Raw genomic sequence first — 14,841 nt, 5'->3', positions numbered from 1 at the left:
TGAAATTATACATGAGACTGTAGCATTATCAAATATGATTATATCATATATTTTATGATCATCAAATAGTTATAAATATATTCATAATTGGGATAACCAGCAAGGAATGTTAAGTAGTTGACAAATTGGACACAAATTTCGGAAGATTTTTAATCTATGCAATCCCTCAACCTTGACGTGACATTATCTGGGCTGGACTAATAAAAGGGGGCGACTGATAAATTATTTTGATGCTCTACAACTGGAGTCGAAAGATGAGAGAAGAACAGCTGTATCTATTTTCATTAAATTTAGTCTCTATGTCACTAAAACAACAAATAGCTATTTCATAATTAGGCAAATGCACTATAGAATGACGTCATGATACAATCATAACTAAAAATCGTGGCAATTTTAAAGAGTGATCTAGTGCTAGAGTTGAAGCAAAGTGGAGGAAATGCCCACTTTGTGTTGTGGTCCGGGATGTGGATCAGGGTATTCTACTGAAGGCAAACATAATCATATAGTTTTTCAGCGGTTCCCTTTTAAAAATGAAGAACTTCTTCATAGTTGGGTTCGTGCTATACCAAGAAAAAACTAGGAAGCGAACAAAAATTAAAGATTATGAAGCAAATATTTCTAAAAAGAGGACTATAAGGAGGGAGGACTGATTTCAATCCTCTCTGTCGTCGTTACCTTAAGCTTCATGCTATTCCAACTGTGTTTGAGAACAGTGAGGACTTTGATTTTATATGTTCTTAATCTTTTACTCAAGAAATTGTTACACTTTTTAAGAGATACTGTGAGTATTTGTAATATTTTATTGCTTGTAAATAACTTTTGGGCTTGAAATGTCTAAATTAAATAGGATGAGACTTGCAACGATCATCATCAGAATCCCTTTAACTTATCCCTGGTAAGAAATATAAATGATTCAATTTCGAATTTTGCAGCTAAATCAAGGTATCTTTTTTTACCTTTTTTTAGTCATGATATCTCATGACAGATTAAGATTAGGTCGACCGTAGCCCTAAGCTTCCAGAGGCCATTGGATAACGTAACAGAGACGTTTTTGAGTATACCTCAAGGGATTTTATATATTAATATATGGTTGTGCTTGGAAAAAACTCCAAAAAACCAGTCAAGGAGAGGAAGGAAAGGGTTTTTACGATATTCACCAGAATTATTCATTCTATTTACAACCAAGGCTAAGATTTTGTACTCGGACGAATACTACCTCGTTAGAATATAATATAAATATAAAATTGCATATTTTATGTTGTTGTTGTTTTTTTGCATAATCTTTAAAAATGAACTATCAGTACCGGATCGAAAGAGCGGGGATCTTGGAAACACTATTTCAGTATAACGATTTCCTTCAGGATAGTTATTGCAATTACAGCAATGTTTTGATTGAATTGCTGTTACTACAGGGATTAATTTAATTTTACATGTTCTTGAGTCTTTTATTGCTATTACCAAGATTGGGCATGTTATAGTAGTGTGGAACACAAATAATAGAATAAACAATATAAATAATATATATTTTCTATAAATTCGCAATACCTCTTTACTATAATGGGAGTTTTATTTTCCATCATAATATGAACTCGACCTCTACAACCATCTCGCTTGCATTTCCAATAAGTCTTGTGAGATGTTTTATAAGCTACTCGATATATGTGGTTGCAGTCATCTACAAGTTATACACCGTCTCTTCTCGTATTTATAAGATATACCATATCTCTTACTCCACTTTTAAACATGAACTAACCAAATTGTTCGGTTATCATTAATAATGTATTTGTAAAGTAATCCACTTTAGGGTGGTTCCTGACCAACATAAGTCTAACTTATAGTCAATAACAATACAAAGCAAATATTGAATTTGTAAGCTCTGAAGCAAATAATTGACTGCCTTAAATTGAAGTACTTACCACAGTTCGAATTTTACTATACCAATTGAATAATTGGCTAGACAGTGGAAGAGGATCCCCAAATACCTGAGTCTACTGAAAAATAAAAGTTAAGAAAAACTATGTTTTGATTGTAGATTTCTAAAAATCTTAATACCATCAGACGTAAACGTCAGTTATACAATAAGAAAGTCAAAATGCTCCAAAAATTCATCTGAAGATGATGAGGAAAATGAAGAAGCTTTAATAATAGTTGATGAATGAAAAAATAATAACTACACCTTTATACGTATTATTTTTACAATTGAAGAGCAATGAAAATGAAAACAAGGTTTATTACGATTTTAACTCCATGTCTCCTGCTATTGATAGTTTAATTACTCCAACTAGGTTGAGTTAAACATCTTTGATCTAAAATATTCGAATCCAACTCCATACCTCTGACTAAGTCGTTAGCATTTTTGACTTTTTTTTTTTTTTTTCAGATCATAACACCAGTTCTATTTAAACTATTTTATAACTGGATTGTACAAACTAATAAAATCAACCATTTAAACATAAATCATCTTACAGTTTGCACATTTTCTAGATTTGCACTGCCGTATCCAATGATTTGTTCGATCATATCGGACTTCTTCCAATGGAACAACAGAAATTTTTCCCTGATTAGACTTTATTCCATATTTCTTGATAAAAGTACAATAATAGGCCTATTTATTGTTATATGAGATTTTGTGTTAGTTGAATATTGTCTTTTTGTGGATATTGCTAATGATCTAAAATTGGCCGCAACATTCACAGTCTTGTTATCATTATACTTCATGACAATAATATTTTCTGTAGTCGAAAATTGATGAGAATCCTTCGAAGATTTCCTAAGCTCGCTATATTTAGGAAAAGGACAGTCGATAAGTCTATTGTCGCGGAGAGTTCCTGACGCACAAATATTCATCCTTGATAGTCGTTCTAATAGCTTGATTGAAGAGAAGTAATTATCAAAATAAATTATGTGGTTTTTCCTTAAGGTACTTTGGCTTTTGTTATAAGATCCAAGACAACACTTCCTCCAGCTCCTAAATCTGGAGTTTTATCTTGTTCACTCCTTCCATATAAATATCAAAGGCTACATATACCCCGATTCCCTGTGATTCAAAGAGCCCTTCGAATATCCTAAAATATAACCCAGCTAACGGGTTGTTTATGTGAACCACTAGGAGCGTATTATGTTTATAATATACATCAAGAATCACAATATTCCGCACACCCTGAATACCCACCTCCAATATTTCATGAATACAACTACATTGATATTTCTTAGATCAAAATATGTTTATGATAAACATACATCAAGGAGCCTTATATTCAGTGCACCCCCTGACTGTTTTTCATACATACATAAAGATGTTTAAACTTTGCTTTATTAATATAGGTCAGGGGCTGGCAACGTGTGGCCCGCAGGCCGCACGTTGCCATTTATTTTGTGGTCCTTCCTCCTCTCCGAGTAATTTATTTATGGATATTTACTCGGGAAAAAATTAAGCATATTTTAATAACTATGAAAATATTAATATTATACAAATCCAGAAAAAAGTTAGAAGCTATTTTACCTTTTTGAAATGCAATTATAGGTACAAATAAATTTTTAGTCAAGGATGGTGATTACAGCGGCAATGCAAAGAGTGTTAAATAAGAGAATATACACACAGAAATACACGTTGAAAAAGATATTTTTCCTTCCTTTTAGAACCAGTAGAGACTTTTGGATTTAATCCACAAGAGTTATTTACATATTTATCTAGTCATCGTGTACTAGATATAATTTCAATTAAGGTGTTGGGACTCTCATGGTCCGTCGGTCCCGAAAAGTTTAACAATTAAGTGCTGTCTGGTTATCATGGCTACTAAAAGAAGAAGAAGAACTGTGGCTAAAGAAAACAGGAAATTCAATACTGAATGGAAGGATAAATACTTGTTGACATCAGTAAATAACAAAGCTATGTGTTTAATCTACCAGAATTCAGTAGCTCAAACTAAGGAATACAATATTAAGAGACATTTTGAAACAAATCATGGTGAAAAGTATGGCAAGTACAACATAGAGGAGAAAAGACAGCTAGCAGAAAAGTTGACCAAAAATCTACAAGGCAGCAGCAAGTGTTAACCCGATCATCTGAGGGTGACATTGCCAATACTATAGTGAGCCTTGAGATTGCAAAGATTCTCTCCAAACACCAAGTGCCATTCGCTGATGATCAAATAGTGAAAGAGTGCTTACAGAAATTTGCTGAAGTTAAGTGCTCACAAATGCTATGTGTTTCAGATGTATCTCTTTCACGCCACACTATAGTCAGACGAGACGAAGATATGGGGTCAGACATACCATATCAATTAAAGGTGAAGCTTAATAATACTGAATGCTATTCACTTGCATTAGATGAGAGTACAGATATCAGAGACACAGCACAGCTGGCTGTATTGATTCGAGCTGTAGATAAGGATTTCAATGTAGCTGAAGAACTGCTTGACTTGAACCCGTTGAAAGGCACTGCAAGAGTTGTAGATATATTTGAAGGTGTTCAAGCATCACTACAGAAAATGGGAATTGAGGACTTCAGGAAATGTGTACCACTATGTACAGATGGTGCACCCTCTATGATTGGCTGTCAAAATGGCCTCATTACCAAAGTACGTGAGTTCAAGCCAGATGGCATTGCAGTTCATTGCATCATACACTAGGAGAACCTGAGCACTAAACTTATCAATATGGGTCATGTTAACTCCGTTGTAGTTAAAAACAGTAAACTACATACGCTCACGAGGACTAAACCACAGAGAGTTTCAAGAGTTCTTGAGAGACAGTCAGAGGATATTATTTATTTCACAGAGGTTCACTGGCTAGCAGAGCATCAATATTGCAACGTTTTTATTAGATGAGATCATTCTGTTCCTGAAGTTGAAACAAAAAGAGGTTCAAGAACTGTGTGATCCTCTCTGGCGAATGTGCCTCACGTTCTTAAATGATATATCTCAAAAATTATCTCAGCTGCTCAATCTCAAGGACAAAACAAGTTACTTGTTTCCTATCCAAGTTGTACATGCTATTATTTCAAATTTAAATAAAAACAAAAATACCAATTCAGGGTTTCGTGGTGCACCCCTGACAATTGTTGCATTCTGAAAGTTGGCCCTGCTCTTGAAAAGGTTACACACCCCTGATATACATAATATGAAATTAGGGAGTAGGGGGACAGCCCTTTTATTTGTTGGCCCCACTTTCACATCCTTTAGTTCAATTTCCCATAACAATTAGGAAAAAAGGATTAGTATTGTTATAAAACTTTGTTGCTTAGGCTCCCAAAATGGCCTACATCAACAATGATGACATCAAATGAAAACAATCTATAGCTTGTACTAGCGTCTGTACTATGCAATTTGTAATTTACCCTTTATTAGTGATGAAAATCCTGTGCATGGGCGTGTTAAAAAAATAGAAAAACGAAAATAGACATGGTATCCCCGACAATTTGAACAATGTTTAGAACTTAGCTGTCATGAAATTTCATTAGATCAACTACGATCATCTGTTACCAGGGAGGAGGTAAAGAGGAAAATAGGTAAGAATTACACGGATGCTAATCTCCAATTCTACTTGGAGTCCAACAAGGACTTACAATTATAACTCTGCAGCAAATCCTCAAGACTACTCTTCGTCCTTTATGAGGACACATAAAAATTCAATCAGGTCTTGAATATAATTTAATCTATTAGGAAAGGAAGTTAGTTCACTACTCAGGAGTTGAATAATAATATCAACAGCTAAGGAAAATAAAATTCATTCCTCAGATTACCAATTCAAAAAAACGGGAAAGCGAAAAAATACAAGGAATTTACAGCACTACCCTTTATTCAAGTTTGAGGTAGTTTAACCGATTTCTCAGAATTTGAATAAAAATCTAGTGATTTAACTCAATGTTGTTAATATAAGACTCTGAAGTACATAAATGAATTGCATTGACGAAGGGGAATACTTTTGATTAAAAAGTATTCAGTTAAGGTTTCATTCAGTCCTTCAGTACTAATAAATGTATTTCCATTAGGTGGAGGACTCTTTACATAATAATATATTATCATCATGACGACCATCTCATCATTGAAAAGAGTAAAACAATAGAATTCAATCTTTTTGTTTACTATAATGACAAAATAACAACTTCAAATAGAAACAATTCCTTTATCATTCCTTCCCCTCTCTTGTAGTGACATTGATTGTCAAGGATTCATTAACAATACTGTTGTGAATCCACCTTTCTTTATCTTTTTATTTTTGGTATATGAACCTACATATCTGTTTTCTTTATTTTTAATCAAAAAACCATATTAACAATACTAATTTTATGGATAGACCCTCTCTCTGTCTGAATATGTACAATGTACAGGGTGCCCTAGAATTAATGTTCTATTAACTTCAAGTTCATTCAATGAAAAGTAGTGAGCGTTTTCACGAGACGTCACAATTTTGATGTCGTCTATTTCGGGGGACTGAAGAAGCAAGTTTTATAACAATGAAAATCCTGGTTTTCATTAGTATTAAGAAATATAGTAACCTATTGGATATCAAAATGGGATCTACAAATAGAATGAATTATACCATAGTGTGTATAAAACATTTATTGCTTAATCATATATATATATATTTATATTTTGTTTTTAGGGGGAGGGGTGATTTAAAAAAAAAAAAAATCCATAGCTATTCACACCCAGATCATTTTTTTGTGGATAAAATTTCAAAAATCCACAGCTGTTCACAACAATTAAAATTTTGGAAAAAAAATTCAAAATTGAAATGTCAACTATTAAATTTTTCACGGATTTTCAGTATAAATTACTTTGGTTATATACAAATATCAGTGTTTATCATTAACATTAAGTAGTATTCAATGCAGGTGTAAAGTCTGCTTTATTCATAAAGTCATTTTATGGAGTTTTTATAAACGTATATTGGAAATTTGTCATTTAAAGTAGTAAAAATATCAACTTTGCCCCCCCCCCTCCCCCAAAAATATGTGTATTTTTCAATATCTTTCAAAATGCTCTATTAACTGTTGAGCTTTTGCTATCCAACTCCAAAATATTGCGACAGCAGGGTGGGGAACCAGTTCACACTGCAAATGAAGAGCAAGAATGGTGCAAATAGGTCCATAACTACGGGGAAGGCGGGAATTACACCATCTGACTGAAATCTAGTTGTCAAGTTTGTTGAAAAGACAGCATTTTTGTCAAAAAAAAAACAAATTATGTTGTGAAAATTTGGATTCTTTTTGTCACAATTTGAAATTAATAATATTCATGATTGTCAGCCATTTTTAAAAAATGGCTGAAAAAAAAAATAATTGTAACTGCCTCGCGTTCAGAACTAGGGCAAGCGCTTTAAATGATATATTCATCAAATGGGGGACAATATGAAACCTATGACAAAGTATCAAGACATATACTAATAAAAACCATAATCTGTATGAGTAATTTAATTCCTTTGATGGGACTTCCGTACCACTTGGTTCATATATTCAACCTCAACTCTAATGTCTGATTAGTTCAAATAATGATGAGACATGAACCCATATGCTACATCAATTTATATGTATGAATATGCCAGATGGAATCAGATTATTTAATGGAAAATATCCCTGAAGAATGATTGCCGTGTCGAATAGTTGTAGACTCATTTATTTGAATTGAAAAAGAGTCATATAGTATGTAATATTTTTTATAATGTAGACATACATTGAGTATATTTTTTGACTCCATATGGTATGTGTAAATAAACCACAAAATCCCCTAAATATAGCTATTTATGGAAGGAAAAAAAAAATAGATGTATCATATATATATATATATTTGCGTCAATATAATAACAATCTTGAACCAAAAACCTAGATAAGGAGAAAATCCCAATATATATATATTTTACTTTATACGTTTATGTACATTAGGATGTATTGTCCAAAACAAAAGTTGATATAGCAAAGATTTAACGATCGCTAAAGCTGCGGTTTAGAAACGAACGTAGGTAGCTCCTTCCCCTCCGTTTTGCGCTCAAAGGTTTCCGATTAAGTAAAACTTTTTTAATATGAATGATTTAAAAAAATAAAATTTAAATTAGGATAGTGAAAAATAGTATTTTCTTTTGCAAAAGGATCGAAAATGTGTTTTTTTCTTCCTTCTTACTATCAAATTATGGAAGTCCTACTTTCTATATCAGATGGTGCGCGCGCAAGCCTTTATTGCTCCTTGAATCCTTCAAAAATGTCTGGGCAATTTTTTAAAAAAATAAGATACTCATTATATACTAATACACATATTCTTTATTTCTGTTTTTTCTTAAACGACACACAACAAAAGAGTATTACTTCATACATAAACCTTTGAACGCAAAATGGGGAGGGGGTATCCCGATAAATTCTAAAGCCCCCTCTCCCACCCTACCCCCCAAAAAAAAAAAAAAAAAAAAACAATGTTGTACAAATTACGATTTCTGTATAAGTTGCAACTTGCTTAAGCAAATTGTGCAAGATACAATTTATTTGTCTTAAAATGAATTATTAAATTAGAACACCCATCATTCCAATGACCAACTATACATTGATACTATTCATTTTGATCTATTCAAATCGTATGGTAATTATGTATTTATGAGTAATATAATTATGGTTATTTGTCCTTTATAATGTGCCATAGATTAATTAAATTTTAGTAGTTTGTATAAACTACTCAAAAATGACAGCATTAATACATCTATTATCATCCATGAAATATTGCATTATGCCCATATGAAGTACTGTATTTAAAATTATTCATCTCATTTTTAAGTTGCAACTTATACAGGTTCCTTATACAAGTTAAAACTTGAACACAACAAATAGTATACACCAATTTGTACTAATTAACTGTATTACGGTGTTAATAACTTGGAGGCTAAGTTCCCCCCCCCAAATAACGAAAGGTAGCATCACTCCTGCAGCCCAATATTATATAGACATATTACAGAAAGACAGTTGCAACAGTAAAAAAATTATCGAATTTGAGTTAGAAATTTAAAAATTAGACTAAATAGCATTTTTGAGTAGTAAATAACTAGACTTTTTATGATGTTGAATTATTAAATTTCAATGTATAATAGGAAGTTAAGATGTAATCACTGATATGTAATATAGATTGGGTATATTCACTCTCAAAAACTTTTCAGGGTCTTGCATGGCTACAGAAACATGCTCTCTATGAAGCGAAAACATATTTAATATCATAGATAAACAATACTTTACAAATTACAACACTTGTTGCCAATTAATCCTTTCTATTGAGTGTTACGATATCTCGAATATCTCCTCAATGAGTTTTGAGTTATGATAAATAATTATATACAATAATAGAAAAATGAACTAGAATGGGCATTCGGTGGAGCACAAAACCTCTGATTAAAATCAAATTGAGTTATATATCTCAATTTCCTAGTAAGTTATGGGTGATTATACATTTTTAACGTATTGTATTACGTTGACTTCGACCTATATCCTTGATTTCTCAATAAATAACTTTTACCGAATATATCAAAGAAGAGTTTACAAAAATAATATTAAATTAAATTAATTCACAGTAATCTGCATTATATTTTACAAATATAATGTATATATTTGTTAAAAAAATATGAATGGAATAACGTAGCTCAATGGACAAAACACTCAGGAGAAATTATGTCGGTATGCTAAAAAATAAAAAGTAATGTCATTATGGTATTATTTGAAGAATGTTTTGAAGGAGGAAAGCTGCAAGCAAATATGGTAGTAAGGAAATAAACATAAATCCCACTCCATATCTTGCAGGGACTCGGAATAACTCTGTTGTCGATCCTCAATTCTACTCTGGGTCCAACAACGACCTATAATTATAAATCTACAACAAATCCTCCGAGTTACTATTAATCTATCACGCAATACTCATTACTTAGATGTTCTCTCTTCAAGAATGAAATAATAATGATAAAAGCTTTAGAAAATAAAAACACTGTTCAAGAAGCAATCTCAGGGTGTCTACAAGATTATATATATATATATATATTTTTTTTTTTTGGGAGAGAGGTGGGATTTTGTATTGGATTTTGGATTAAAATTTTTGAAAAATAAACCATTCCAAAAAAAATTTCAAAAATTAAATTTTCTTCTAAAAAAGAAAAATTCTTCTTTTTTTATGGTTTTGAGCCTGTGGGCTACAGATCCTCCAGCCCACTCCCTGCAGACTCCCTTGAACCCACAAAAAGTTTATCTCTTGTCCAATGTCATATTTTTTACAACTCATTTAATGTACCTTAGTTTTGTGACTTTAGTTTTTTTAACTTTTGTACAAAAGGGGTCTGTTGTAACTGTCTCTGGTCTCTACTACTTTAAATCTAAAATTATTATTCATAAAGATTAAAAAAAATTGCAAAAGATTCATGAACCATGCAAAATTGTTTCATTTTATTTTGTGCTTATCAAAGTTGATTTTACGATGGAAGATATTATTTCTTGTGCTTTATGTTCTATCATAATTATCGATGATATGAAGATGTAATTTATTACATATTCTGTTCAAATCCAGGGTAGTAAAAACGTTTTATTTATTGATATCATCTCACGTACAACATACGTATGTATATTCATCGCCAGGTGTATATGTGTAATAAAGACACTTTGTGTCATATAAAAATCACTGGTCCAAAGGATTATGATAATTTTATTATCCCTTGGTGTAAAAAACATGTGTGTCATGAGGATGGTTTTGAATAGACCGAGCAAAGTCCAAGAGATGGCAATAGTGGCACCCGTCGACGTTATTTTTAGTTAGTAGTATCTCTTGCAAGAACGCACTCCAACTTTCACCCAGATCGGTCTATTTCTTTCTTTTCAGTGTTCATTTGAATCGAAGAATCGTCCAGAAAGGTCATGGTGACTGTCTTTTGGATTTCCAAGGAATAATTCTCATCGATTATCTGGTAAAGGGTAATAATATTACTGGTGCATATTATCCATCGTTATTGGACTGTTTGAAAACTAAATTGCAAGAAAAACGTTGGCCCACAAAAAAAGTCCTTTTCCATTTCGACTATGCACCAGCTCACACCTCAGCAGTTGCGGTAGCAAAGTTAATGAAAATAGGGTTCCAAATCGAGAAGCCCACAGCACTAGCAATATCAAGCATCTTCACTCTTCTATCATCCATCACAATATCATGGAGTTAATTAATTATCTCTGGAGTTGTAAACTCAAAAGAGCGTCCAGAACGTTCAGCGTCACTTGTGTCCATATGACCACTCTGAAAATTTTGAAACCACTTATAAACTGTACTAATGGAAGGCACAGATTCCTCATAATGTTTATCTTGCTTCTTTTTAGTCTCTTGATGCGTTTCCCTTTCATAAAGTTTTTTTAATGAGCACACGAAATTTTTTTAAATCTATTTTTTGAAAATCACTCCACTGTGTTCTTCCAAGAGGAGATGCTACTAACTAACTCAAAACCCATCAAATCATGTTCTAATTCTCTAAAAAATGAAAATCATTTCTAACTTATAAGTCAATGAAAATTTCTGATATTTTCTAAGGAAACTAAAAATAATCTGTTCTTCTTCAAAAGTACTTCTTTTTTTTTGGAATATGTTGTTTAATAATATTGCAAATATTGGTAATTACACATTGCTTTTTTACGTTCACCAAAACCCCTGAGAAATTAGAATTGGACAAGAGATAAATAAAAGATTTGTATTAACTGCAACGTTTATAGAAGGTTATGTCATCATGCAAACGGGCTTCCTATAATTTTCAATTTGATCTACCGATCCGACTGCTGAGCAAGACAAGCAGAAATGACGTCATAGAGTATATAAGGCGCACTCTAATAGAAACAATCAAGAAAGGCGACATATAGCTACTCTTGGTAAGAGTTACACTCTTTGATGTAACTCTTAAAAAGCATGATGGAAGTCAAACATTTGTAGGAAAAACGTTATGGTTTAATCTTATATTTATACTAACTTTGCATTAGCTGCAAGGTGTTGTGACAGTATGTGGAATGGGGGCACAACGTAAATAAATTTTCCTTCTTCCCATCTTTTTTCCCACTTGAGTCATAGATCCTTCTTCTTCATTATAAGAAAAAAAGATTAGCCCAACATCTCTTGTACTCTTTAAACAATACAAATTAATAAGATGTTTTTAAAATATGATTGCATACATAATATTAAAATAAGAAATACTTTTTTTTTAAATAATAATATTGTGTCCTTCTGCGTCATTCAAATAAGAAACTTTCGAATAGGTAATTATAATAGCCTTACTTTATGGCATAATTTAAATATCCCTACTTAAATAAGGATTATTTTGCAATATTTTCTTTAAATAAATCTGATATTCATATATAATTATGTTAATTAGAAGCATAGAATGTATATCTAAGATTTTATGTCCTTAACGGTTCTAGGAAGATTGCCTACAAGAAAATTGTCGTCTGCGGTCAATTACCGCAATTATACTATATACGTAGTGATTCATCAACTGATCTGTCCCATCTAAGGATCCGTAGATAGTTTTCCCATCTAAAAATATATATACCACATCTTCAAGTGGCACAAAGGCATTAGTTGAAAATTTTACCTATATAATGGCTGCATTGTAAAAATACTTATTTATGCAAAGCATTCTTGAACATAGATAGCGACCGTCGATGCTACTTTAAAAAAAAAATAGGAGGGGTCTTTTATGCTTCTTTCATGCGGTTGTGTGGGATTTTAATATGCCTAAAGGTCACAAGTTTATACTGAACACCCAGTAACATGAAGCATAGACAATTCTTGCAATTGGTAGCGGTGGTTTTAAACCTGTTTCGAGAACCATTCTTCAATAATTTAAAAATAAACAACGTTTGCGAACAATTGATACATAGAATGAGGACCGTTGCGACGGAAAAAGAGAGTGATGCCTATGACGTATCAGGAATAGTGTTGTGTCAGTCCTTATTTATTCGGTCAAGTACCAGCCAGATCTACAAACGGTCATATCAGTCCTTTGGACCAGTCCTTCGGATTTCCAGTACTAGAAACTGATATAAAAAAGTTCGACTGACGTCATCAAGACCGAACTTTATAAGCTTTGGAAATGATATCTAGGAGTGAACAGGACCAGACCAAGACTAACCTGGACGGGACTACAGTTTTCACTCCTTAATAAAGTCCATCACAACACGAATCAAAACTATGAGGTTGTAATTTGGAAGTGATTATTTGTGGATTAACTTCAAAAAAATTGAAAGGAAGGCATTTTGAAGTAATAAAATAAACTTTTTTTTGTAGAAAATGACTTTTTAAAATAGATAGAAATATAATTTTTTAATAAAACGGTCATTAAACTAAATATCGACAGAGCCTTGTAAAAGGGATCCAAAAATATCAAAACATGAACCAAATTATTGATCCAAAAGAATATTTTATTATTTAAGTGAGAAATTGAAAAGGCCCAATCTTATTATTTTTTATAGCCACCTCTTATTAGAATGGGAAAAAATGAAATTTTGGACGGAAAAAAACAGAATAAAATAGGACTGTTCTTGCGTGAAACCTCTCGTAATTGTATTCCGTATATTCTATATAGGTGTAATTGTTGGATATCAGCCTAGACTGTTATAATTTGGTCCGATTTTGGTCTGGGCCGATCTCCTAGTAAAATTTTGCCTAAACAAAAAATCTATCTTCATCGGTCTCACAAAAAATGACAATATTTTTTTGAGAAATGGAATTTGTTTTTTCAAATTCGGTCTCGGATTGATTTTCAATCAATTTAAATATGTAGATATGAAGTAGTTCTTTAAAATTCAAGTCAATTCAACTTTCTATAATTTAATATATATTTTTTTAATATGATCGAATGTTATATATCAATGTATATACATTTGGCTACATCAAAATTACAGTTACTATGGAATTTTTCACATAAGACAACATTTTGTCGGTATTTGGATGAATTAAAGCCGCTTAACCACCCTTGTAACTAAAAAGGGTACTTGGTACTGGTAGAGCGCAAGCCTCTCACTAAATTGAGTGATGTATCTCAATTTTTGAAGCCGAAATTTAGTTGACTAAAGAAATTGAAAATATCGTCAGTTTATACATTAATCACTCCCGATTTTGTATAGAATTTTCCTATACTTCTATAAAAAACAGTGATGGAAATTCAAATATTTGAAGAGCCCTCTATATTGTTAACATATCTATTTATTACTAGTACATTCAATTTGAATGTTTTAGTCAACTATCATGGGGTTTGACTACTTATTCAAATCCTTACTCTATTTTTTTTTATCTCTATGAGTTCGTACACTTATAACTAAGGGTGATAATTTTGGTAAGAATAGAAAAGCGTGCGAGGAGAAGAGAAGAAATACTTATGGCATCATTGATTAAATAATATACATCCTCTTCTATCAATCAAGAACGTTATCATTCCCGCCTTTATTATTCAATATTAATATAATATTAGATGGTGATAGTCGATAGAGAACTGAATAAAATGCCTAAAATAACGTCGCCTTCTGTCTGGATTTCTGAAAAAGGAGGCCCAGGAATTTGGGAATTACTTACCAGATGATAAACAGATGGTTTGTCGGATTTGTCGAAATAAATGTGCCTTTGGTCTCCTATCTAGAATTACACGCCACTCATTATTCCCATCTCATATCAAGAGAATGGATATTCAACTAAAAAAATCAAGTTAATGATGAATACATCAAGTCAGACTTTAACTCTGATCTCACAAAGATGCTTATTGCATGTAACCTTATCAATTGCTAATCATCTATGTTCAAAAAATTTATGGAGAAATGCACGAGTAAACCTATCCCTTCCCGAGGAGCCATCATTAATTTAA

The 14,841-nt window shown here is 32.0% G+C and overlaps 1 protein-coding gene and 1 long non-coding RNA gene across 2 annotated transcripts; both read left to right on the top strand.

Moving 5' to 3' along the window:
* Positions 1–243: 243 nt before the first annotated feature.
* On the top strand, positions 244–1,520 carry LOC121114414 (uncharacterized). The gene is made up of 3 exons (XR_005863260.2): positions 244–781; positions 848–895; positions 967–1,520. It is a non-coding gene; the product is annotated as an uncharacterized lncRNA (long non-coding RNA).
* Positions 1,521–3,789: 2,269 nt separating this feature from the next.
* Positions 3,790–4,631, top strand: LOC121114267 (general transcription factor II-I repeat domain-containing protein 2-like). The gene is made up of 2 exons (XM_040708183.1): positions 3,790–4,045; positions 4,093–4,631. Exons 1-2 carry the CDS (start codon positions 3,790–3,792, stop codon positions 4,629–4,631), a joined length of 795 nt encoding a protein of 264 aa, XP_040564117.1.
* The last annotated feature ends 10,210 nt before the right edge of the window (positions 4,632–14,841 follow it).

Source organism: Lepeophtheirus salmonis, chromosome 3, assembly GCF_016086655.4.
Source record: "Lepeophtheirus salmonis chromosome 3, UVic_Lsal_1.4, whole genome shotgun sequence".
NCBI classification, from domain to species: domain Eukaryota; kingdom Metazoa; phylum Arthropoda; class Copepoda; order Siphonostomatoida; family Caligidae; genus Lepeophtheirus; species Lepeophtheirus salmonis.
This window is presented reverse-complemented; position numbering and strand designations above follow the sequence as displayed.